This window comes from Ambystoma mexicanum, chromosome 9, assembly GCF_040938575.1.
Source record: "Ambystoma mexicanum isolate Mex_15411 chromosome 9, UKY_AmexF1_1, whole genome shotgun sequence".
NCBI classification, from domain to species: domain Eukaryota; kingdom Metazoa; phylum Chordata; class Amphibia; order Caudata; family Ambystomatidae; genus Ambystoma; species Ambystoma mexicanum.
Genome location: NC_090931.1, coordinates 1,046,978,259 through 1,047,001,366, shown reverse-complemented (window position 1 = coordinate 1,047,001,366; position 23,108 = coordinate 1,046,978,259). Strand labels below are relative to the sequence as shown.

At 43.3% G+C, this 23,108-nt stretch overlaps 1 protein-coding gene across 1 annotated transcript in view; it reads right to left on the bottom strand.

Annotated features, from left to right (window-relative positions):
* The window catches only part of FAP (fibroblast activation protein alpha), a 1,146,500-nt gene that overhangs the window by 52,373 nt on the left and 1,071,019 nt on the right, over positions 1-23,108 (bottom strand). Inside the window, exons 24-25 of the mRNA XM_069616321.1 lie at positions 21,005-21,077; positions 20,657-20,730 (exon numbers count right to left, since the gene is read on the bottom strand). Of these exons, the coding sequence (XP_069472422.1) occupies positions 20,657-20,730; positions 21,005-21,077 (147 nt within the window). The remainder of the gene's footprint in view (positions 1-20,656; positions 20,731-21,004; positions 21,078-23,108) is intronic.

Genomic DNA, 23,108 nt, shown 5'->3' with positions numbered 1-23,108 from the left:
AGCATCTTCTCCAGTGACTCAGCCACTACATAGGAAGCTGTACTGGGAAAAGGAATAAAAAGGCACACCCTTCACAAAAGGACTAGCCTCACCCTAGTGTGCTACATACGAAACAGGTATTTGGTGCTATTGACAGGAGAAGAGGGTGGAGTGAGTGTAGATGGTACCAGGTAATATTATCCCCACCAATAATATCACCATATTTATGGTAGTCGGGAACGACCATAGGCAATATTACTGTTGGGGATCATTTATGGGGTAAACGGGAGCGGGGGTTGTGGGGATGTCCCCCGCTCCCTTTAAAAAAATGTAGAGGTTGCGGGGGTGTCCCGTGCAGGTTCCATGGGTTAATTTCACAGCCAAAAAACAGCACCATTTTTGTATGGGTATATTTTTGCGGGGATATTAACACATGCAATCGTGTAGACAGAGGAAGCTCAGACAAGGTGGAGGAAGGCTCCAACATCTTGCTTTTTCTCTTTATGTCTCTTCCTTCGTGTCCCCTCTGCTTCCTTTAACACAAATCACGTTGAGTGTGATGTCAGAAGGCAAAGTCCACTTGTTCCAAGAGCAGGGATTAGACCTTTAAAGCAGGCCTGTACTTGTCCAATCTCCTGTAAAATGTTTGCATTAAAAGTAGGGGTCTTCCACTCCTTCTGCAGATGTGCTCTGGAACTACACCTGAGAAAGAACGCTTTTGGCCTCTGCTGGAAGAGTTGACTTTCCAAAGCACTCCACCAGTGAGGTGAAGACTGAGGGCCTCATTACGAGTTGGGCAGAGCAGCAATAATGTGGCGATAACACTATTACTTCCACATTACCGCTTCGCCCAATCCCGAGTTTGGGCAGAAAACCGGAAATTTCCAGCTTTTCTCCCATTTTCGCCACTATTACCGCTTATGCTGTTACCGCTGGCAGTAATAGCACCAAATAGCACCATAGAGTCTTATGGACTCTTCAAAATGGGGAATTACAGCCTTACCACAACTCGGGATCCGGTGCTAATAGTGCCGGACCGAGTTGCAGTAATGCTATTTGCGTTGGTGGTATCCCAGCACAATTACCGCCAGGATACTACCAAGGCTGTGATAAGGCCCTGTGTGTCCAAGGAAGGATTTCCATGATTTTACAGAGAGCCAACATTTTGAAATTCGAAATTGCCGAATACGACAATACCGAATTCAAAATCGGCACCTCTGTGAAATCATGATTCCCCATCCACCCATCCCCCTACTTACCTGTTGGTGGCACACTGCATTGCGTGCCTCCCATTCCCACACCAGTACAGCCCTCTGTGTTGCCAGTTCCCTTCACCTATGCAGAAGGGAACTGAAGCCCAGGGTCCTTTTCTTTTTTTCTTGTTTTACTTTGTTTGTCCCAGGCTTTCCTTGATATGGAATTGGGGGACACCCCTCCAACCTCTGAAGTCCCATAATGTTGATCAAGGTGACCGGGTGGGGGACACCCCCACAACCCCTGCTCCCCTTGATCATCATTATGGGACTTTGGTTATTTTTCCACTGACAAATTTAGCATTTTTGCCAGTTTGTTTTATTTTCTTTGATTTTTTCTACAGAACCCACAAGGCAGAGGGGAGAACACCCCTCTTGAGAGAATAGCCTTCCCTTTGGCAATACCACCACAAAAGGTAATTGAGGTATATCTTTTAACTGTGTCTGTTTTACCTTCATGATGGGGGTCCAGGGACGTCATTTCACCAAAATGCCTGGGGTAGCGGAAATGAAATCACATGACCCTTGACCTCACAGGAAGTTATGTCATTTTACCCCACCCTGAAGTGACATCACAGGAAGCTATGGAACACAACCTTTTACCCATTGACAAAACAGGAAATGGCATCACATGGCATTGTTCCTAAGTACACTATCGGCCTCATTACGAGATTGGTGCTAGGCATGGCGCTATTTGCGTCATGACTGCCACCAATAACGTGTCCAGCACCGGTCTCGTTCAATGGGGACTTACTGGTGTAGTCCGACCTTTGCAGGACCGGTAAGTCCCCATTGAAAAAGCCATTCCCCTTTCCCATTGAGCCCCCTTAGGGCTCAATGGGAATGGGGAGGGCGCTAATAACGGTACCGGAAATTGCGGTACCGTTATTGGCTGTGAATTACCTTAACGGGTCCCGTCCATAACGCCTGGTCAGACGCCTGGTCAGTAAGGGATTACCGGTACCGGTCTCCTTACCGTTGCCCGGTATCCCTTACCGCCCTACTCGTAATGAGGCCCTATGAAAAATATGGTTACAATATTACTGTAACGTGATAAACATTTCATACAAGAATGGATCACCATATGTATTGGCAGAGAAAAACATGCTATAACTGCAACTTGCGAAAAGCAAAATACATAGGGCCTCATTACCCGGTAGGCGGTGAGCCATGGCGCTATCAGCGCCATGGCTCATGCCGGTAAAATACCGGCACCGCCTTGGCGGAAAGGGGATTTACCACCCCATTTCAAGGTTGGAGGGGCGGTAAATCCCCTTTCCGCCATTGCCCTTCCCCATTCCCATTTCTGCCCCATAGGGCTCTATGGGAATGGGGAAGGCCCTAATTACGGCACCGCAATTTTAAATCCCCCAACCCGCTAAGGGACCTCGTAGTAAGGCGTTAGGGATTTACCGGTACCGGTATTTTACCGGTACCGGTAAATCCCTAACACCTTCCGTGTAATGAGGCCCATAGTCCGAAATGGAAGCTTATTCTACTCTAAATACTTTTTGGAGCATTTTGTCTGCATTGTGAATTTTAGGTGTTTAAGAACAGACTCAATTAGCGACTCACCCCCTGAAGTGTACCTGAAATAAACCTTTAATGAGTCTAGCAATTATTGTATAAAATTCCAGAAAAAGTATTTGTTATTCCTATTCTTTCTTATTTAGGGTCACTGCTCAAAGTGTTACACTTGTGGAAAACCTTGTTTTTTTTAAAGAAGCCTGAACAAGAAAGGCAGCCACAGTAAAACCAAAGAGCCACATGGCATTGGCCACAGCCCAGGAGCTTCAATTTGTAAAAATGAAAATAAAAAATATACATATATGTATTCTATTTTAGAGGTAGCAAGGGAGACCAGAGGGGTAGCAAGGAAGACCTTAGCAGTGGCAAGTGCGACCCCTGGAGACCCCAAAATGACATCCCTGTTGGGATCCCTGTCGGTTTGTAGAATTGTAAGGAGTGATTTAATGGTTTCACTACTACATACCCTTGTGCTCCTGAATAGCAGGAGACATTTAGTCATAACTGGGATTACATGTGTTTCATAGAAGTGTGAGGGCTCAGTAGGCAGGTTAGCCACTACTCAGTCGTGTACTCCAGTGGGACAGAATTCATTTTGTTACAGGTGTCACCTTGGATGAGAAAAATCACCATGCATTGCATAAATATCCAACAGGATTAATGTGCCACCAACAAGACTCCAGCATCCCAATGGGCATCGGCAGATAAATTCATAATACCAGTATGACTAAATGGGAAAACAAAATCGTAATTACATTGAAACAATAGGATTGGATTTTAGGGTCATGTTTAGGGCGAGCTTTAAGGGCTACAGAGAGAAGTAAAAAAGCATGTAAAATTGGAAGGAAGTAAAGAGGAATGGTAAGGTTGTGTTCAAGATTAGAAGGCAAGGGTCATTAGCAAGAGGTGGGTGAAATCTCTGTCCACTTTGCCTATTGAACACTGCAACTATGATTAAGGGCTGCCAAGGTGGACCATATATTCTAATATGTGAACTGACTTACTCCATGCACAAAAGCCTCAGGGTGGTGTGTACATATGAGCGCGTAAAAGACAATCTCAAAAAAATGTATCTTTCTAAAAGTATGAATGGAACTCGTTCGGGCCTCATTATGACTCCGGCGGCAGCCGTGCCGTTAAAACCAGCACGGCTGCCTCCAGAGTAATTTGTTTTCCGGCACCCGGGAATGGTTAATTATCGGTGCATTACAGCCCCGGCGGACCCGGTAATTGCCCATTCCCGGGTGGCATAAAAAAATGCGACCCCATAGGGCTCAATGGGAAGGGTGAAGCCAGATGCACCGGCACCATTGGTGAATGATGCTGGTACATCCGACATGGTCAGCTCCCGGGTGCCGGTCGCCAGCCAGGACAGACCTGGCGTGCGAAAAGGCACCCGCGAGCAGATGTCGTAGTTTGCCAGTCTGGTAACAATGGTACCGGCAAGCTTACCAGTAACGTTGTTAACGGACCAGCAACCTCATAATGAGGCCGGATGAGTCTTACCAACAGCAAAGATAAAAGATGTTTATATTGAGAGGGTAAGCAAATGAAAATTATTGATATAAGTTACTGACATCGCTCACTCAAAATGTAATTTCAAGGCCTCTTTTAAGTTAAAAGCTTCATGCTTGAGTATTTTTTTACTATAATGCAATTCCACAGCTGGGTCAGAATAACATGATTCCTCCACCGTGACATATACAGTCTCTCGGGAAAGTCACTGAGCCTTTGCTTCCACAATGGAGTTTAGCTCCCTCACAAAAATAAGAAAAACGGACAGTGTCTTTTTTACATCTAGAATAAGCACAGCTTTTAACTTCAGATCTAATGTTATAAATTGAAACAGTTGTCAAAGAGAAATCCAATAGCGCTCTGTAGCAGAGAACTCATTCAACGTGACTCTACTGTAGCACATCTATAATCCTGAGCAAACGATTGTTGGGCTGCTGTTTACAGTGGAAAGATATGCCATGAATCAGCCTGGAAAGTAGTAGGAGTGGGAGGAAGATTGCTAGTAAAACATTAACTCATTACGTCTTCATTCATACTTTGACCACCCCCTCATTGCTGCCTATTTTCCATCGCTTCGCTCTTAGATACGCTAGAGTGATACCGTCATTATATGGTATTGACAGCTGCACATCGCTTCTAACTGGATAATGATGGCGCAGGTCAATATGTGAAAAGATTGTTGAAATGGGAAGATTATAGAAGCAGGTGACAGCTGATTAGGCTCATAAGAGCCTTTTAAATACCTGTTCTATGCCTTTATCTTTGAGACAAAGTCCAGTCATACTGCTAGCCTTTCTCGAGTCATGGCCTGCAGATCGCCCAGAGGTCTTTTGCAAATTAAATCGAATTTGGACAGAGGTATCTGTCTGCATGACATAACTACGAAACTGGGCCAGATGCCCAAACTAATGTATCCACTTGATGGTGTCCCTTTAATAGAGTAGTGGAAAGAACACCCACGCTACACGTGTGAGCTGATTCCCAAAAATGAATGTGGTACCTTCAGCTCAGTGGCGTAAGACAAACTTTGGGGGCCCGCCTGCAAGCCATGCTGAGTGGGCCCACTCCCAACTCGGTAACAAATCACAGGTCGCGCCACGCTCTGGGCTGCCCTAGATTACCACGCTTGTGCAATACGCAAGAACATGCTGCTCCAGGGTTACGCTGCACACTCCTTTTGGGCCATGAATTTGACCTTGGATGGAAGAGAGAAGAGTTCTGGTGGGCTGGCTCGGGGGTACCAATAGTTTGAGATCTTCCGGTGTTGTGCCAAAGAGGCAACGATGAACCATGGTGCCTAATTTAAAACAAATACATTCCTGTATAGATAGCCAGTGGAGTTTTCTAATGTGATCTGATATGTGAGATATTCTGGGAATGTTTTTAACAATACGAACAGCATCATTTTGAATTACCTGATATATCCTGAGGTTGGAGAGTGAAGCTCCACTTAATAGCGAGTTACAATAATCTAGTCTGGACAAGTTGGTAGCTCGAGGCGATAATGGCACAGTTCCTCTCTGAAATATAGGGGCGGATACTCTTAAGTAGATGTAGGTAGTAGTCGCAGGTTTGGTTTACGTATTTTACGCAAGCATCGGCATTTAGAGAAGCCTCTAGCTGGACCCCCAAGGTTTTTACTTTTGTTGGATTTTAATTTCATTGGGGCTCATTATGACCCCGGCAGTAGCCGTGCCCGTTAAAATGGCAATGGGGACTGACCGGGGCATTACAGCCTCGGTGGTCCCGGTAATTCCCCGTTGCCGGGCGCCGGAAAAAATGACTTCCCATTCCCATTCGAGTCCCATTATGAATGGTGCCGGTGTTACCGTCAATGTCTGCTAGGGGTGCCGTTCCGCCTGCCAGGTCAGCCACCCGCTTGCAGAACTTGGAGTATGCCGGTCCGGTAACAACGGTGCTGGCAGATTACCAGCACCATTGTTACCGGACCGGCATACTCATAATGAGGCCCATTGTCTCTTATTTGGAAACTACTATAGTCTGGGCTAAGTTTATCATGGACCTCTTGGGACTCAAAGATCAGAAGCACCATTTTACTGCCGTTCAGACACAACCAGTTCTCTGACATCCAGCTTTCAATTTGGCAGTACATGATGTAAAGGTGATCAAGTCTTTGGAGTGATTGTCACTGAGTTCTATAACCATTTGGGTGTCATCGGCATAGTTTGCAAAAAAATGTGCCCAAGTTGTCAAGAAGCATACTGATCTAATGTAAAGATTGAAGAGTACAGGTGAGATGGAAGTACATTAGGGCACCCCACAATTGATGGGGGCAGAAGAGAAAAGGCTGGTCCCACTGTCTTCTAGACTCTCGGCTTGAGAGGAAAGAGTGGAACCAGTCCACTGCTTCCTTGGAACATTGGCCGGGGTCCTTCCGGAAGGTTAGAAGGCGTTCAGGGTCTATCAAATCAAAGGCTAACGGGGAGATCCAATAAAATCAACATCCCAGCTTTCTCCTCATCCATGATATTTAGCATGTGGGACTAGAGGTTCACAAGAGCTGTCTCAGTACTAAAAAAAGGACTGAAACTTGTTTGTCGGTTGACTCTACAAAGGTTTGGAGCTCTGCGGTGGCAAATTTGTCTAGTAGTTTGAGAAGGAATTGGCAATTAGTGATGGGTCTCAAGTTACTTGGTTCTCTGGGGTCAATGTTAGGTTTTTTTGGGATAGGGGTAAATGTAACTTTTTTGATTGCATTGTGTACTTGGCTTTGCCTAAAGAGGTGTAAACAAATCGGGTCAGGAATGGGGCAAATAGGTCTTTGTGCTCTAGAATCATTTGGGGGGAGAGGATTGTAAGGGCAAGAGGTAAGGTGCATGGAGGATAGCTTTCTAAGATAAGCAGGTCCGAGATTTGCGTGAATGTAAAGGCAGATCACTCAAGTCCTTTGGGTTTAGTGGTTGTCTGCTCCTTCTGTATGGCGGTGCAGCCATTGTTATTTTGTTTCTAGCATTGTTGATTTTAGTCTTGAAAGCAGCTTGCACTGTGGAGCAGTCTAGGATTGTGGGTAAGAAGGAAGTCTGAGATACCTTTGGTTTTTTGAGTAACTTTACAAATTCAAATAGCTTCCCTGTACAGTTGGAGGAATGCTGATTTGAGCATTAAAGAAGTTCCTTTTTGTGTCCTGTTGTGATGTTTTAACCACTGTGATTTTAGTGTCCGATTTTGTCTTTTCAGAGCTCCAGGTTCTGGGGTGAACAAGGTTTGGTGGCCTGGATTATCCCTATCCAATTTGTTTTTAAGGGGAGCCGTTACAGCCAGCATTTCGGTGAGTGTGTCGGAGAAAGAGGGCACCATACTGTCCATTAGGTCGTAAGTATGTGTCTTGGTCATGATGGTATCTAGACAGAGCTGGAGCTCTTGGTGGAGTACCCTTTTGAAATTTCAACCTGTGACTATTTTCGTTTGGTTATTTGGTTTAGGCAGGGGGGGTCTAAGGTTTGGATGGTAAAGTTGATGACATAGTGGTCCGACCATATGCAAGCAGTGGTCTGGTAAATATTATTATGTTTTTCTCAAAACTTTATTCATACATTTAGAACTTTACAGAAGCAATAGAACATAATGCAATATCTCAAATGCACAAGGTGATACTTATTCCAGTAATTTCCTAAATAATTCTTAAAGAAGTAACAGAGGGGAACTGAATACAGGGAGTAAGGTGACAGAAGGTAAAGGAAAGAAATAAAATGAAATCACATCCTCTCATATTTATCAAGCTGATATTTTGCTTTAAAGGATATTTCCTCCCTCTTCTTGGACAAAAGGGACAAACTCTGCAGCCAGTCATCAATGTTAGGAGAGGTATCACTTTTTCAAAATTTCAAAATATGCTTCTTGGCTAGCAAAAGAGCCCTATTTATTTATTTATTTATTTATCTATTTTATTTATTTATTTATTCGCATTTGTTGAGCGCACAGGCAGCCCGGAGGGCATCGTGGCGCTTGTTACAGATATGAAAATGACGTGTTGTACATACAGTGAAGTCATTACTTAGTTGCAAGAGAAGAGTAGTAGCTACAGGAGAGGAGGAGAAAAGAGTAAACGACACAAAGGAAGAGGAATTAGTTAAACAAGGTGGTTTTCAATTTTTTTCGAAAGGCAGTGAGAGAGGTTTCTGCTCTGAGCGTGCTAGGTAGTGCGTTCCATAGTTTAGGGGCAATGTAGGGGAAACTTATTCCACCTGCTCTAGCTCGTTTGATGCGTGGGACCCTAAGTTGGTTGGTGTGGCATTGCCTTGTTGGTCTGGTGGAGTGAGATCTGGCTAGTGTATCAGACAGGTATGAGGGTGCAGACAGGTTGATACATTTGTGTGCGGTGGTAAGTATTTTGAATGTAATGCGCTCTTTGACAGGTAGCCAGTGTGCTGCCTTTCTGGCCTGCATGATGTGGTCCCTTTTTGGTATATTGAGAGCTGCTCTTAGTGCATTATTCTGTGTTGTTTGGAGTTTATTGATATTGGAGTTGGAGGTGCCAGCCAATAGCGCATTACAATAATCTAGTGTGGCTCCAATGGTGGCTCTGGCAATAGAAAGGCAGTTATCTTTGGTTAGGAAAGGTTTGATGGCATTAATGAGCTTAGTGCTCAGGGCGGAGGCAGAAACAATGGAGTTGACTTGCTTGTCCATGGAGAGTGAGGCGTCAATGTGGACTCCTAGTGTTTTAACAGATGGTAGAACTGGGATGACACAATTGTCTATGCAGAAGTTGGTGTAGAGTGGGTCGAGGTTCGTGAGAGTGGATTTTTGACCAAGGATGAGAATTTCGGTCTTATCTCCGTTAAGACATAGGCCGTTCGTGGCCATCCATGCTTGGATGGTGGCGTATATATTCTGGAGGGTGGCTGCGTCTTGATGGTAGAGTCCTGTGAGCGGGAGGAGCACTTGGGTATCGTCAGCGTAGTTGGTGTATGTGATCCCAAGTGCGTCCAGTTTATTGAAGAGAGGTTTGGTAAAGAGATTATAGAGGGTAGGAGCCGTACATGAGCCCTGAGGGACTCCATATCTGATGGTGGTAGGCTCTGCGTTAGCTATATTGGAAAACACTTTCATTGCTCTTCCTTCGAGGAAGGAGGTGATCCAGTTTGTGGCTTGTTCGGAAAAATGTGCTGCCTGAGTGAGATGGTTCGTGAGGATGGCATGATCGACTAAATCAAATGCCGCCGAGAGGTCTAGGAGCAGCAGAAGGGCCGGCTTGCCTTTATCTAGAATTAGGGTAATTTGGTTCTTCAGATCTAGTAAAGCGGCTTCAGTGCCATGACCTTTGCGGAATCCGGACTGCCTTTTACCTAAGATAGAGTTGTTTTCCAGGTAGGACTGTATCTGCATGTGTGCAGCTTTATCTAAGATTTTTAGAAGAAAAGGAACCGTTGTAATGGGCCGGTAGTTGTTAGGTTGGGCAGGGTCCAGGGTTGGTTTCTTTAAGAACGGGCGCACCCACGCCTCTTTAAGGCTGTCAGGGACTTTGCCCGTCTTGAATGAGGCGTTAATGAATGCTGTGGTGATCGGTGTGAGGGGTGCCGCACACTCTTTAATGATGTTGCGGGGGCATATATCGCATTTGCATTGAGATGGTTTGAGCTGTTTGAGGATGTGGAGAGCATCTGATTCGGTGATTGGAGAGAAATTAAATTTGGAGGTGTGCTTGTCTTTAGAGGTATTGACGGAGAGGGTCTGTTGGGGGTGCAGAGCCTTGAAGTGTTCTGCTATCTTGTTTTGAAGAAGGTCTATTTTATGTAACATCGCTGTTTGGATGCTATTGCACCAGGCTTCATCCTTAACAATCTCATCTGTGCAGATTGGGGGGACGGTGAGCTCTTTAAAGATGGTAAAAAGCTCCTTTGAGTGGGAGTTGGCTTCCATGATACGTTTATTGTAGGTTTCTGACTTCGCCTTAAATATGGCACTTTTGTATTTTTTATAAATACAAAGATAGTCTACTTTGGTGGCATCACAGGGATTGGCCTGCCATATTTTGAAGGCTTGCCGCTTGCATTGGCGTAGATTTAATAAGTCCTCCGTGAACCATGAGTTGGAATGAAACAATTTTTTTTCTTTTTTGTTTTCAAGAGGAGCTGCGGCGTTGATGGCATGGGTGAGGGTGTCTTTAAAGATCTCTGCTAGAATTTTGGGGTCAGAGGAGAAAGGAGGTGCTAGGCAGGGGTTGTTGAGAAAGGGACGTATATTGTCTGCTGTAAGTTTTTTGGCACTTCTGGCTAGCTTGGCTGGTGCGGGTATTAGTGGTTTGGAGTATAAGGATATGGGGATGCAGAACTGAAGGCAGTTGTGATCAGACCATGGAAGGGCTGTGTTAGAGTTGAGGGTGGAGCCACAGTTGTGATCTGCCACCCAATCTAAGATACGGCCTTTATTATGGGTCGGGGCACTAACTATCTGTGTGAATCCTAGATCTGTGAGGTTTCTGGCGAGAGTGGTAGCTGCTTTGTCAGATTTGTCATTGTATCCGAGGTTTAGGTCTCCTAGAAGCAGTGTTTTGGAAGTTAGTTTGATGTTTTTTCCAAGGAGATGGTTGACTATGCCTGTGAAATTATTGACAGGGCCTGGAGGTCTATATATGACATGAATGTTTACTGTGTCTTTAGGGGAGAGGGTAAGTTTGGCTGAGAGGATGTCAGTGGTGTCTTCCCCGGTGGTGGGAGTCTGTTTTAAGGCTAGGGTGTCTTTGAAAATTAGTGCGACCCCACCTCCCGTTTTAGCTAATCTGTCCTGTCTTAAGACCGAGTAACCTGACGGTTCAGCTAGGCTGATGGTAGGGCCAGAGGCAGAATGCAACCATGTTTCTGTTATGGCTAACATGTCTAGGTCTTGGCTGGTAATGATATCATTGACTTCTAAAGCGTGGGCGTTGAGTGAGCGAACATTTAATAGAGCACATTTGAGGTGTTGGAGCTTTTTTATTCAAGGTGGCTTGAGGTCGGTAATTGGGATGATCTTTTTGGTATTGTGAGTAGGCTTATTGGTCATGTGATCTCTGGGAGGAGCGAGCGTCAGAGCCCTTTTTTGGCGCTTGTAGGTAATAGTGTGTGGCGGGCGGCAGGTCTTAGCGTGAGTGCGTGAACCTAGGCGTGAGTTCCTAAGTGTTACCTGCATGGGTGTGGAGATGAATGCTAAAGGGAGTGTGCGTGTTCTGAGTCTGTGCTGCCTGAGTATGATCTCGGGCATTTTGGGGGGAGTAGTGAGTGTGGTGGTGTGCCTTAGTTCCATGATATGGCTGTTGGGTTGCCCTTTGGGCACGAGGTAGACAAAACTACTAGTAAGTAAGATGTAAACTAAACCTATGAGGATGTATAGTGTGTGGGCGGTGTGCATGTTGAGATAGCACAGCGAGAGCTGGGATGCTAATGGGTTAGGTGAGGCAGGTGCCTGACGGTGCAGCTCACAGAGAAATCTGTTACGAGCTAGGTAATGTAGGAGGGCTACCTAGAGGTCAGGTAGTGTCAGTACAAGGGTGTCTCTAAGCAACCATAAGGCACAGCGCAACACGCAGGCACAACATAATATCACAGTGGTCTCTAAGCGACCAAAAGGCACAATATCACAGTGGTCTCTAAGCGACCATAAGGCACAATATCACAGTGGTCTCTAAGCGACCATAAGGCACAATATCACAGTGGTCTCTAAGCGACCATAAGGCACAATATCACAGTGGTCTCTAAGCGACCATTAGGCACAATATCACAGTGGTCTCTAAGCGACCATAAGGCACAATATCACAGTGGTCTCTAAGCGACCATTAGGCACAATATCACAGTGGTCTCTAAGCGACCATTAGGCACAATATCACAGTGGTCTCTAAGCGACCATAAGGCACAATATCACAGTGGTCTCTATGCGACCATTAGGCACAACACAATTGCATAGTAGTCTTTAAGTGACCATAAGGCACAACACAATAGCACAGTGGTACACAGTAGACAGATTTGATTTTAGCAGGGAATGACTAAAACACAGTATGCAAGTACACAGGCGCTCTATCACAGCACATAGTGGGAAGATTGGATTTATAGTTGAGCGTCAGAGTAAGCACAGAGTACAAGATGCTTAGGCAAGCCAAATATTGTCAGGGCAGCGTCAACATATGCTGTTTAGTACTATGTGTGGTAAAGTGACAGATAAATATGCATAGTGATCACAGTAGTGGCAGCAATGGCAGTATAATGGTGCTGGGTGAGCTGTGACTGAAGGTAAAGCAGAGAATAAGTGGCAATTATCTGCGTGTCATATGTGTGGGCACAGAAAGGGCATTACAGTCAAGGCGATCTTAATCAGAAGTTAGTTTACAGGAGGTAGCTATGCTACTAACAATCTTATATGATCGAAGTGAGTCACTGTGTCTGGTAACACAAGGGGAGTGTGTAGTCTTTATCAGGAACAGGTGCTTACAATGTCAAGGGAGTCTTACCAGCAAGGCACAGGGTTTGTGGCTCGGGCTCCGGTGTGCTCCGGGCAGGCTCCAGGCAGGTATGGATCCTTGTGATCCTATATATCCAAACCAGTTTACTTGTAGTTAAACCAATATTTGAAGGCAGTAAACCTAACACAGCAACAAGTGGATCTCTGGGTATAGAGAGATTCAGAACCAATTCCAACCTCTGAAAAACACCATCCCAGAATAATTGTATTGTATTTTACCACATAACCACAACATGTGGAGTGTAGTGCCCACCTCCCTATTACAGTTCCAACAACAGTCCACATTACTCATTCTCATCTTCCATGGGGACCAATATAAATAATGATTAATTCTTTGTTGTGTATATCTCAAATCTAAATCCACTTTGTATTTATCTGGACCTGCACATATGTGGCTCCAATCAATATCCAACAATGTGCAACCTAAATCCGAATCCCAATTCCCTCTAACACACTGCGATGGTAACTTAGATGTAGAGGGTGTAATCAATGTATACAGAGTAGATGCAGACAAGGGCACAGTCTTTGAGAGAACAAAAGTTGTAGGTGAGGCATGCATTGTAGCATTCAACGGCGAGAAAAGTACAACAAAAATGTCCCGCAGAACATTATATCGACACATTTCAGATGCTTTCAGCTTATACTTAAAGCACAGAAACTCTAAATCAATCATATTCTGACCATCATAAACTTGGCCAATCTTCCATATACCAGCTCTCTGCCACGCGATCCATGACAAGACACAGTTATTCTGTTTCACAGCCTGGTTTTTCCATAAACTGGAATCTGCACACAATAAGTATTTCTCTTCACGAATCTCATTACTTTTACGCTATTCCTTCACAAAGTGCTTTACAAAAGGCGGAGTGGTACCAACAGACAGTCTTTTATCCATGAACAAAAGAACATACGGTGGGACGGGAGAAATGGATTCCTCCTCTATTTTAATCCAACCTGCACAAGTACTGCAATCAGACATCAACCAATGATGCAACGTGCGCAGCATAAATGCAGAGTGGTACCTCTTTATGTAAGGAAAACCAAAGCCGCCTAGCTTCACTGACTTATAAAGAACATCTTTTGGAACTCTCGCTCTACTTCCTTCGCCCCACACAAACTTATCCAAGGATTTATTGATGCTACCTAATACCTTTTTTGAAACGGCAGAGGGAGCATGCAAAAAACATAAAAATTTCGGAAGAAGGGACATCTTAACTACATTAACCTTCCCCCATAAGGTTAGTTTTAACTTCTCCAATCTACAGCAAAGACTGTCTACCTCTGCAACTTTCAAACGGATATTATAAGCAAGCCAGGACTCCACATCCCTATTTATATGAATACCCAAATATTTAAGACCCGAACCAGCCCACATCTCCCGATCCACCTCGAACAACCCCCTATGACAAGATGCTGAAAGCGGATAAATCAAAGTCTTTGCTACATTAACTTTATAATTAGAGAATTTGCCACATTTATGCAGAGTTTCTAGAAGCTCCGGATATGAATGCTCTGGGCTCGAGATTAGGACTAAGAGGTCATCTGCATACAAAAGTACTTTGGACCCATATTCTCCAAACGGAATACCCATTATATTAGGATGATTCCTGAGCATAATGGCAAGTGGTTCAATGAATAAGTCAAACACAAGCGGAGCTAGAGGACAACCTTGCCTAGTTCCATTTAAAATCTGACTGACTGCCATTAACAATTACGGCAGCTTTTGCATCTCCACATAAGGCTCCAAAAAGTCTAAGAAAAACGGCTCCACAATTGATCTTAAGCAAAACCTGACGCAGAAAACCCCAACTCACTCTGTCAAATGCTTTCTCAGCATCTATACTTATTGCTGCATATGCATCCGCAGAATTTCCCTTTAGATAGATTACATCAAGTAACTCTCGCAAATTATCACAACTATTCCTACCACTCACAAAACCAGTTTGATTTTTGTGAACTAACTTTGGAAGCAGGCCATTTAATCTTCTGGCAAATATTTTTGCCAGAATCTTCACGTCGACATTTAAAAGCGAGATGGGTCGATAATTTCCACAATGTGAAGGATTCTTACCTTGTTTAGGAATAACCGTTATTAATGCGGTCTTCATTGAATCAGTAGCCTCCTCATTATTCAAAATGTCTGTAAAAAGTTTTACAAGAAAAGGGGACAGAATCTGACTAAAGGTCTTGTAGAACTCTATTGGAAATCCATCCAGGCCAGGGCATTTACCTCTGGCCAATGTTTCAATTGAGCTCTCACTCTCCCCTACCGTTATTGTTGCATCTAGGCCTAATCTCTCCTGCTCATGTAGGCTCTGCATTTCTAATCCACTAAGAAAAGTATTAATTTCCACCTCAGAAATTGTCTCATTACCTCTGTATAAAGAGGCGGAATATTGTCTGAATTCTTCACAAATTTCTGCATTCTTCCTCTTCACCATCCCCTTTTCATCCACAATAAAGAGAACTTGTCTATTGTTTTCTTTCTGTTGTATATGACTCGCTAATAATGCCCCTGATCGTTCACCTCTTTCCCAAAAAGCCTGCCTCGAGTAAAACAAATGCATTTCTGCCCTTTGATGAAGCTCACAATCTAAGGCTCGCTTCGCTTGGGCCAAGGCCAACATATTTTCCTCACTCGGACGGTCACAGTATCGCACTTCACATGCCTTATACACATCCTCCAGACCAACCATAACCTTCTCTCGCTGACGTTTTTGATACGACGCAAAACCTATTATTTTACTGCGCAATGTTGCCTTCAGCGCATCCCAAACCATCGATAAACTGCTCACTGAGTGCAAGTTATCCTCCAGAAACAGTGACATTTCTGTTTCTATGTATCTGACAAATTCAGTGTCCAAAAGTACCTGTACATTCAAAAGCCACTGCCTCTTGGACGGTGAACCACAAGCAGCTTCGTCCAATGCCAACATAATTGGAGCATGATCAGAAATTATCACATATCCAATTGAAGCAGTACAAATGTCCCCTCAAATACGTCTACTAACAAGGAAAAAATCAATACGGGAAGATGTACCATGTGCCATCGAATGGAAAGTATATTTCTGCTGTCTACAATAAGATCTCGCCAAATGTCATGTATCCCATTTATCTAATAATCTTAGAAGACCTCTCTCGAATTCAAATCCACATAGGAATTAACCCGAGTAGTCTTATCCTTTTCCACATTGGTAGATATTGACAATAAGCTTTCTTGTCACAATCCAAAACCAGTAGGCCTCATTACGAGTTTGCCGGGCCGGATACAACAGTACCGGTAAGCTTACTGGTACCGTTGTATCCAGACCGGCAAACTCTGAGTTGTGCCGTGGGTGCCTTTCAATCCGCCAGGTCTGACCTGGAGAATGAAAGGCACCCGCGAACACAGCAAGCCTGTAGCACCGGCACAGTAATGAACCGTGCGGGTGCTACAGGTGTCCCCATTCCCATTGAGCCCTACCGGACTCAAGTGGGAATGGGGATATACCGCCCCCGGCACCCGCGAAGGGCAATTACCAGGTTGGCGGGGTCGGAATCCCCAGTAATTGCCCATTCCCGGGTGCCAGATTTTCTTGCCGGTTTGGAGGTAGCCTTGCAGGTTCTATCGGCAAGGCTACCTCCGACCTACCTCGTAATGAAGCCCTATGTTGTTTTTAGCTGTAGTTGGTTCACTGTTCTGGACTTCGTGGTCAATGGTTAATAGGGCGGATTCTAATTTGATTGCTTCTTTATCCAATTTATTTCCTCTCCATCAGATTCAAGTGGCGGTGTTAGGGCTGAAGAGACTGCTTTAGTATTTTTATGATTTCTTCATTGAAAGCGGGCATTAGGTTATGTGGTCTGTAGATTAAAACAATGTTAATGCAACTGTCGGAGTCATTTTAACATGTAGGATTTCACAGCCGAGACATGTAACTGAGGCTGGAAAAAATCCTAATTCAGTTTTGGCGATAATTGCCACTCCACCACCATAGCCAGCGGTGCGATTTGCGCAGAAAAAGGAGAAGCCTGTAGGAACTGCCAAGCTGATTGAGGGACCACTAGGGACCCGGATCCATGTTTCTGTGATACATAAAATAGCAAGGTTACTATCCACTACCAGGTCATGAGAATCTCAAGCGTGTTTATTTAGGGATCTTGTGTTCAGAAGGGCAATTTTTAATAAGGTATCGTTTTTATATATACTACATATGGAAAGCCATCCAGATTTTTGTAATGGCAGACATTCAATATGGCGGCCTCAGAAAAAAAGTTAATCTGCTCTTTCGTATGTTATTTGATACTGTTACTTCCATATTAAATGTGATTTTCCGTGAATTTATGTTATAAATGTGTGCAAAACATTCAATAGTTTAAAAAAAATGCATACACAAAACAAGGCTGTGAAAGAGGAGTATTGTAATATCTTTTTTTGTACACAAATGGAGTTTGTATGACAATTTAAGAAGAAGAAAAGAAGATAAAAATATGGAGAAAGTACATAAACTGATGAATCTGTTCAAGCCTGATACTTCTAGACAAAATAAAAAATGAATAAGTGTTTCATCTGCCAAGAAGACAATTTGGAGTTTCTTCGCTGTCCAGCAGAGACTAAACATGATAATGAAGGAGCTGGTCTTAAGACAAAATTCGATCTGCTTGTGGGGTTCAGTAGTGTTGGGTGTTTACCAAGGACAATTAATCTGTGGTGTCTGGATGAAGGTGGAGGTATTGAGGCAACATTGGTATGACGTTAAGCTTAGTTTCATCAATACTTGTAGATTGCAGTTTAATGAAACAAAACTGCAAAGAGCAGAGAAAAGGAAGATATCACCAGTGGATAATGCTGATAGTTCTATGGAATTCACCTGTCAGAGTGTGCAAGAAAAATGTTCTTTGCATACAAAAACAATATGCTTTTTTATGACATGCCTGCCACAGCTGGAAGATCATTGTGCAAAGCATCTATGTTCAGCCTTGATACTCGCCTTCATCACAGTGCCCTTAAACTAGAAGACAAACCCCTGCTTGCTAAACTGAGTGCAGGGGAGCTCATTGCCCAAGATTCCATGTACCAAATTAATTGCCTCATATTATTATATAATAGAGCAAGAGACAAAATACAACACAAGAAACTGAGATGGACCAAATTAATCATGGTACTGCATTTGCACAATTTATATCATACATCAAAAATCCTCGAACAGACAATGAATATGCACCCATATTGAAACTTGTTGACCTATGCAATTTGTACAGCATGAGGATGAAACAACTTGGCAGTGATCTTTCAGGATGCAAACATTCCACAAAACTGAAAAACAGGATAGTTGCTTACATTCCTCACATGGAAGGACATAATGTGATATTATTAAATTTAATAATCATATTGGATCTTCACTGGGCAAAACATGCGGATATGATGCAGATAGTGACACTGTTCATCTTGCTAAAGCAGCAAATATAATGAGAAGAGACATCTTTAGAATGAAAATTCACTTCAACAGATCGTTTTGAAACAAATATCAGCAAGACTCTGTGCCAGCATCGGTGTTAGCACGGGTTGCTATGGTTATGAATGGCCCAGACATTAAAGCACAGCCACATTCTTCAACAATGCCACAACCAATCCTCACTGTTGCACAGTTACTAAAGTACAACAGTTTGGTGGGATGTCAGGAGTATAAGTCTGAAAGAGCATTCAGGCACAACTGAGAATGGGAAGAAACTCCTGTGGCCATCAACTTGGGTATTTGAATCCATACACGAACCCGCAAATGTGAACTTGTTGAAACCCTGCCTGAACTTGGGTTAAGCATAACATACGACCGTGTGGTACACATCTGATCAGGAGTTGGCAATGAAGTATGTCATCACTATCACATATCAAGTATCTTACTCATGCAATGCAAGATATGGAAAACCCATTTAGTTAACCCATCTGTGATCAAATGGTACTCGACAGCAGAAGTGTAGTACATCCAGCAGTTGCAGACACATTGCTAAATACTGAACACATTGGAGTTGAACAGTATGAGTAATATGTCAGCAACAGGCTTATTAATCAAACTAAATGTATCGCAGATCCTATTAAGTGGAATAAAATCCACCTCTTCAGCTGTCCTCCAGTTTCTGAAAAGTCAAGTAAACCGATACAACTGTCATCGCTGAGGAATGACCGCTCACTATTTTCTAGACTCTATAGGGCATCACAGAAAACCAAGCATACCCTCCGGCACTGTCGAAGTTAGGGAGTCTAAGAACCGATAAAGAGTCTGATTTATTAATTTGCCTGGAAGAACTCGCACCCGGAAAAACACTACTTCCAAACCAACAGTTCAAATGACCATCGTTGACGGCATTTCAATGGTCAAAATGCTGTGACCAAATTTTGCGAAAACCTTGGATGATTATGGCAGTACCATGTTCATACCCTACATCAAATGTCAGCTTTGATATGTTTCAAGGCTAGATATCATCTGGTAAGTGTACAGGCCTGACAACCCGAAGAGTGGCAAACACAGTAAAAGGGGAAAAGGAGTTCGGAAATGTGTTGAACCAAGAAACACACTATCTAAAAATTGGCAAGGTTAATGAAAACATTCTTGGCAAAAACCTTAACAGCTATTGACATTAACAAGCAGGTAATGACCACACATAGTACCAATGTTCTTTATATATATATCGACAAGATATCTTGAGACTGGTTCTATGCTCACATGAAGAAGCAGAAACTTGCATCCTATTCCATTTATGTGATGCTGTGCAGCAAGAACATAACAAAGCCGAATACACACTGTGATATGATATGATAGTTTATTTATAACTCGCTTAATACCCAAAGGTTTCTAAGCACGAACCCGGGGTGCTCGGTGTCATCTTGCTTTCAAGGTGAGCACGCTGCCTCTGAGCTATACTCCCGAGACCTGTACACTGACAATGTAGTTCTCAATGTCACATCTGCACAAGGTCTGAACATTGATGAGCTATGGGTTGCATTTGGAGTTGGGAAGCACTTCCAGTTCTTTTCCACTCATGAGTTAGAAAGAGCTTTGGGTCCTGATGGTTGTACAACCTTACTGATGTTTCATAAAATAACTGGGTGTGACACTGTGTCCTTTTTTAGAGGAAGAGGCAAGAGGACTGCATGGGACACCTGGAATGCACACATAGAAGTCACCTGCGCTGTTTGTTGATTGGCTGACAGGCTAAGTCAGCAGGCAAAAGAAATGCTAAAGCCATTGTAGAGATGTGTAGTTTTGCTATCTACCCATACTAGCAGCGACGAACATGTTAACGAGGCAAGAAAACACCCACTTATTCAGAAAGGTAGAGCAATTGACAATCTACCTCCAACGCAAGATGCGTTCATTCAGCATACAAAAAGAACTATCTACCAGGCTGGTTACTGCTGGGCCCAAACAATGATCGCAACACCACAGCTTCCATCGCCAAGTGATTGGGAGTGGCAGAAGGATGGAGGTGAATGGGAAATATCCTGGACAACCCTGCCAGTGGCTACACAAGCTTGCACAGAACTCTGGATGCAAGAAAGGCTGCACACTACAGTGTAAGTGTACAAAGGCTGCCCTACAATGTACTGTTCCTAGTACTTGTGGCACTCTTTGTACTGACTGAAATAAGGGGTGGGAGGTTGTTACCAATAATCTCTTACAACTTTGTTACAGGACAAATCGGAGAGAGCCTCATAGCCAGCAATGTCCATTAGGGTCTTGTCTAAAAGTGTGCCAAAATGCATGCTTCTATCAACAAAGGCACAAGTGTTTCACCTATTTTCAGTACTATTCTGCACTGTGTGGTTTTGCTCAGAATGGCCAAGTAACAGTACAAACATGCCGACTTCCTAATGTGCAGTTCTTTTCAAAGCAGTTTTGATTTTCGTATCACATGTACCACAGTAAGAATGTAAAGAGTTGGCACTCTACCATGGCCTGGAAATCCACCTGGGCATCTACCAGAGCTTTGCTGATCTGAGCGGCTTGCTGAAAGTGAACATTATCTGAAAATAAGAACAGCAACAATGGTCAGATAAAAACCGTCAAATATTTGAGAGACAAGGTTCAGGTGCATTAGATGGAAATGATGTCCACCAATTGGCTATTGATAGAGTTGACAAAGCCACCGGTGAGCGTCTATTGCTCCGTATGAAATGGCACTAAAACATTTATGGACTGTGCTTAATCAGAGGTAGTGGAGGATGCTTAGCGCTGCTCAAACATTGGCTCATTCTAGCTCCCTGTTTGCACTGCAGATTGATGGCTGATAAACCTCACCATCTGCCGTTCCATGGATGAGCAGATAATCCACGTTTCTGAAATTCCCCGCTCTTGCCATCACCGTAGAATTCTGAAAAAGTGAGAGAAAACAGCAATTTACACGATCGGATTCCTCATGCGCGTCTAATATAAAAAGGCTTTTGTTTAGTCTAACGACTGCCTACTGCAGTGGTGTCGCAAAACCGTTATAGGTCAGAATTGACATTTTGTAAAGTAAAACGAATATGTTATTACCTTGCCCAAGATGCAAGAATCAACAATAGCTAACCCTGGCCTATGTGTCTATACATTCATGGGAAATATAGGGCAGTATATAGGACAGTGCCCTTGAAAGATAAAAGGTCACCATTTTCAGTCTCATAAAATAGCAGTACAAACACCTGCCACGGTGCCAGTGAATTTTCGCATGGAACTGGCACCGTAGAGCAAATTAAAGCATTCGTTCAGTGCATTTTTGCCCTGCATCAAAGATTGCCCTAGAACCAATTTTGAACTATTAGTACTAGTGCCAACTGCGCCCTGATTCAAAAAATGCACTGAAAGCAACAATTTTTGTCTTTGTGCTAATGTGGAGCACAGTTGCACTTGTGCAACATTTCTGTAATATGGACCAATATGAGTAGAAGTGTAAACGCAACTGTCGAGTGACATGAATTATATCTCTGACAAGTAATGTTGCACTCCTATCAGTACATTATCCAGCCCCTAACCTGTGTGGAAAGAATTTCTTTGATGTAAATGCTTGTGCAAAATGGATCAGGATTGGTGAAAAATTGCAATGCACCTTTACAAAATTGCCTAGTACAGATGTTAAGTATCTGATCCATCCCCAGAATTCGGTATCAGGTAATATTATCGCCACCAAAAATATCGCCGTACATATGGTCGTCGGGAACAGCCATAGGCGATATTTTTGGTGGGGATAATTTATGGGGTAAATGGATGGGGGAGTTGCGGGGGTGTCCCTGCGCCCTTTTAAAATATATGGGGATTGCGGGGCTGTCCCCCGCAGGTTCCATGGGGTAATATTGCCGCAAAAATATGGCGAAATTTTTGTATGGCGATATTATTGCGGAAATATTATCACATGGAACCCAGAATTCCATTACCTGCCACATTACCCCAGAAAATGAGATCTAAGACCTGCTATTTGCACTAAAGGCTCTGTTTACACGAGAAATCGTGCCAGTAGTAAATTACCACCCTACCTGGATTACCACCAGTCTGTTGAACGCTAAACCTGGCGGTTTTAGTATTATAATATACTACTGTGCATGATAAATCACACAGAGAGAGAGATGAGATGAGATAATTAGCAGCAACAACAGAAAATATATATGTTTCTGTGTATTCTGCAGGGAAGTAAATTTCGCTGTGGATAAAGATTTATATCGGATGATAAATAATAGCACCGTTCAAAACATATTTACATTTCCGGTGCAGGTATTAGTGCAGTGCAAAACAAGCTAGTCCACTATCTTAACCTAGAGCACAAAGTTTCTACTTATAATACATGTCTAACATTGCATTAGCAAGTGATGGTTTTACATTTTCTTAAAAGAAGCTGAGAGCTAAAGTTATTTTGGGTGGTCGTTTCAATTTTTGTTGAAGCTTACAGGTGGAAATACTGCCGATTCTGGGTACCGACCGGTGGTAAGCGGGTAGAGTGGATCTTAGCCCCAGAAGAGTATATATCCCTTCCTTAATGAGGACAATTTTAACCATAGGTGGTAGGTGGCACTTCAATATTCATACCAACTTTTCTGTAATCAGAAGTGCTCAATTAACTAAAGGTGCAATATTTCAATATTGAGAAGGAGAAACAATTTTGATTTTTGCCACAAATGCCAACATTCAAACCCTCAAATATGGCAGCCATTGGCAACTGGAGGGTACATTTAAATAATTCCTCGAATCATTTCCCCAGCTTCACACAACCCATGGTGCTGTACACAATCACCCAATACCCCTTGTCTATTCACTGCTGCCCAATAAAACAAAACAAAAATGTTATTTGTAATAATAAAAGAATGTGTGTGTGATCAAGAACCTAATAAATGTCTGATAAACTTTGTGATGTCTGCAAATCAAGCAACAAAGA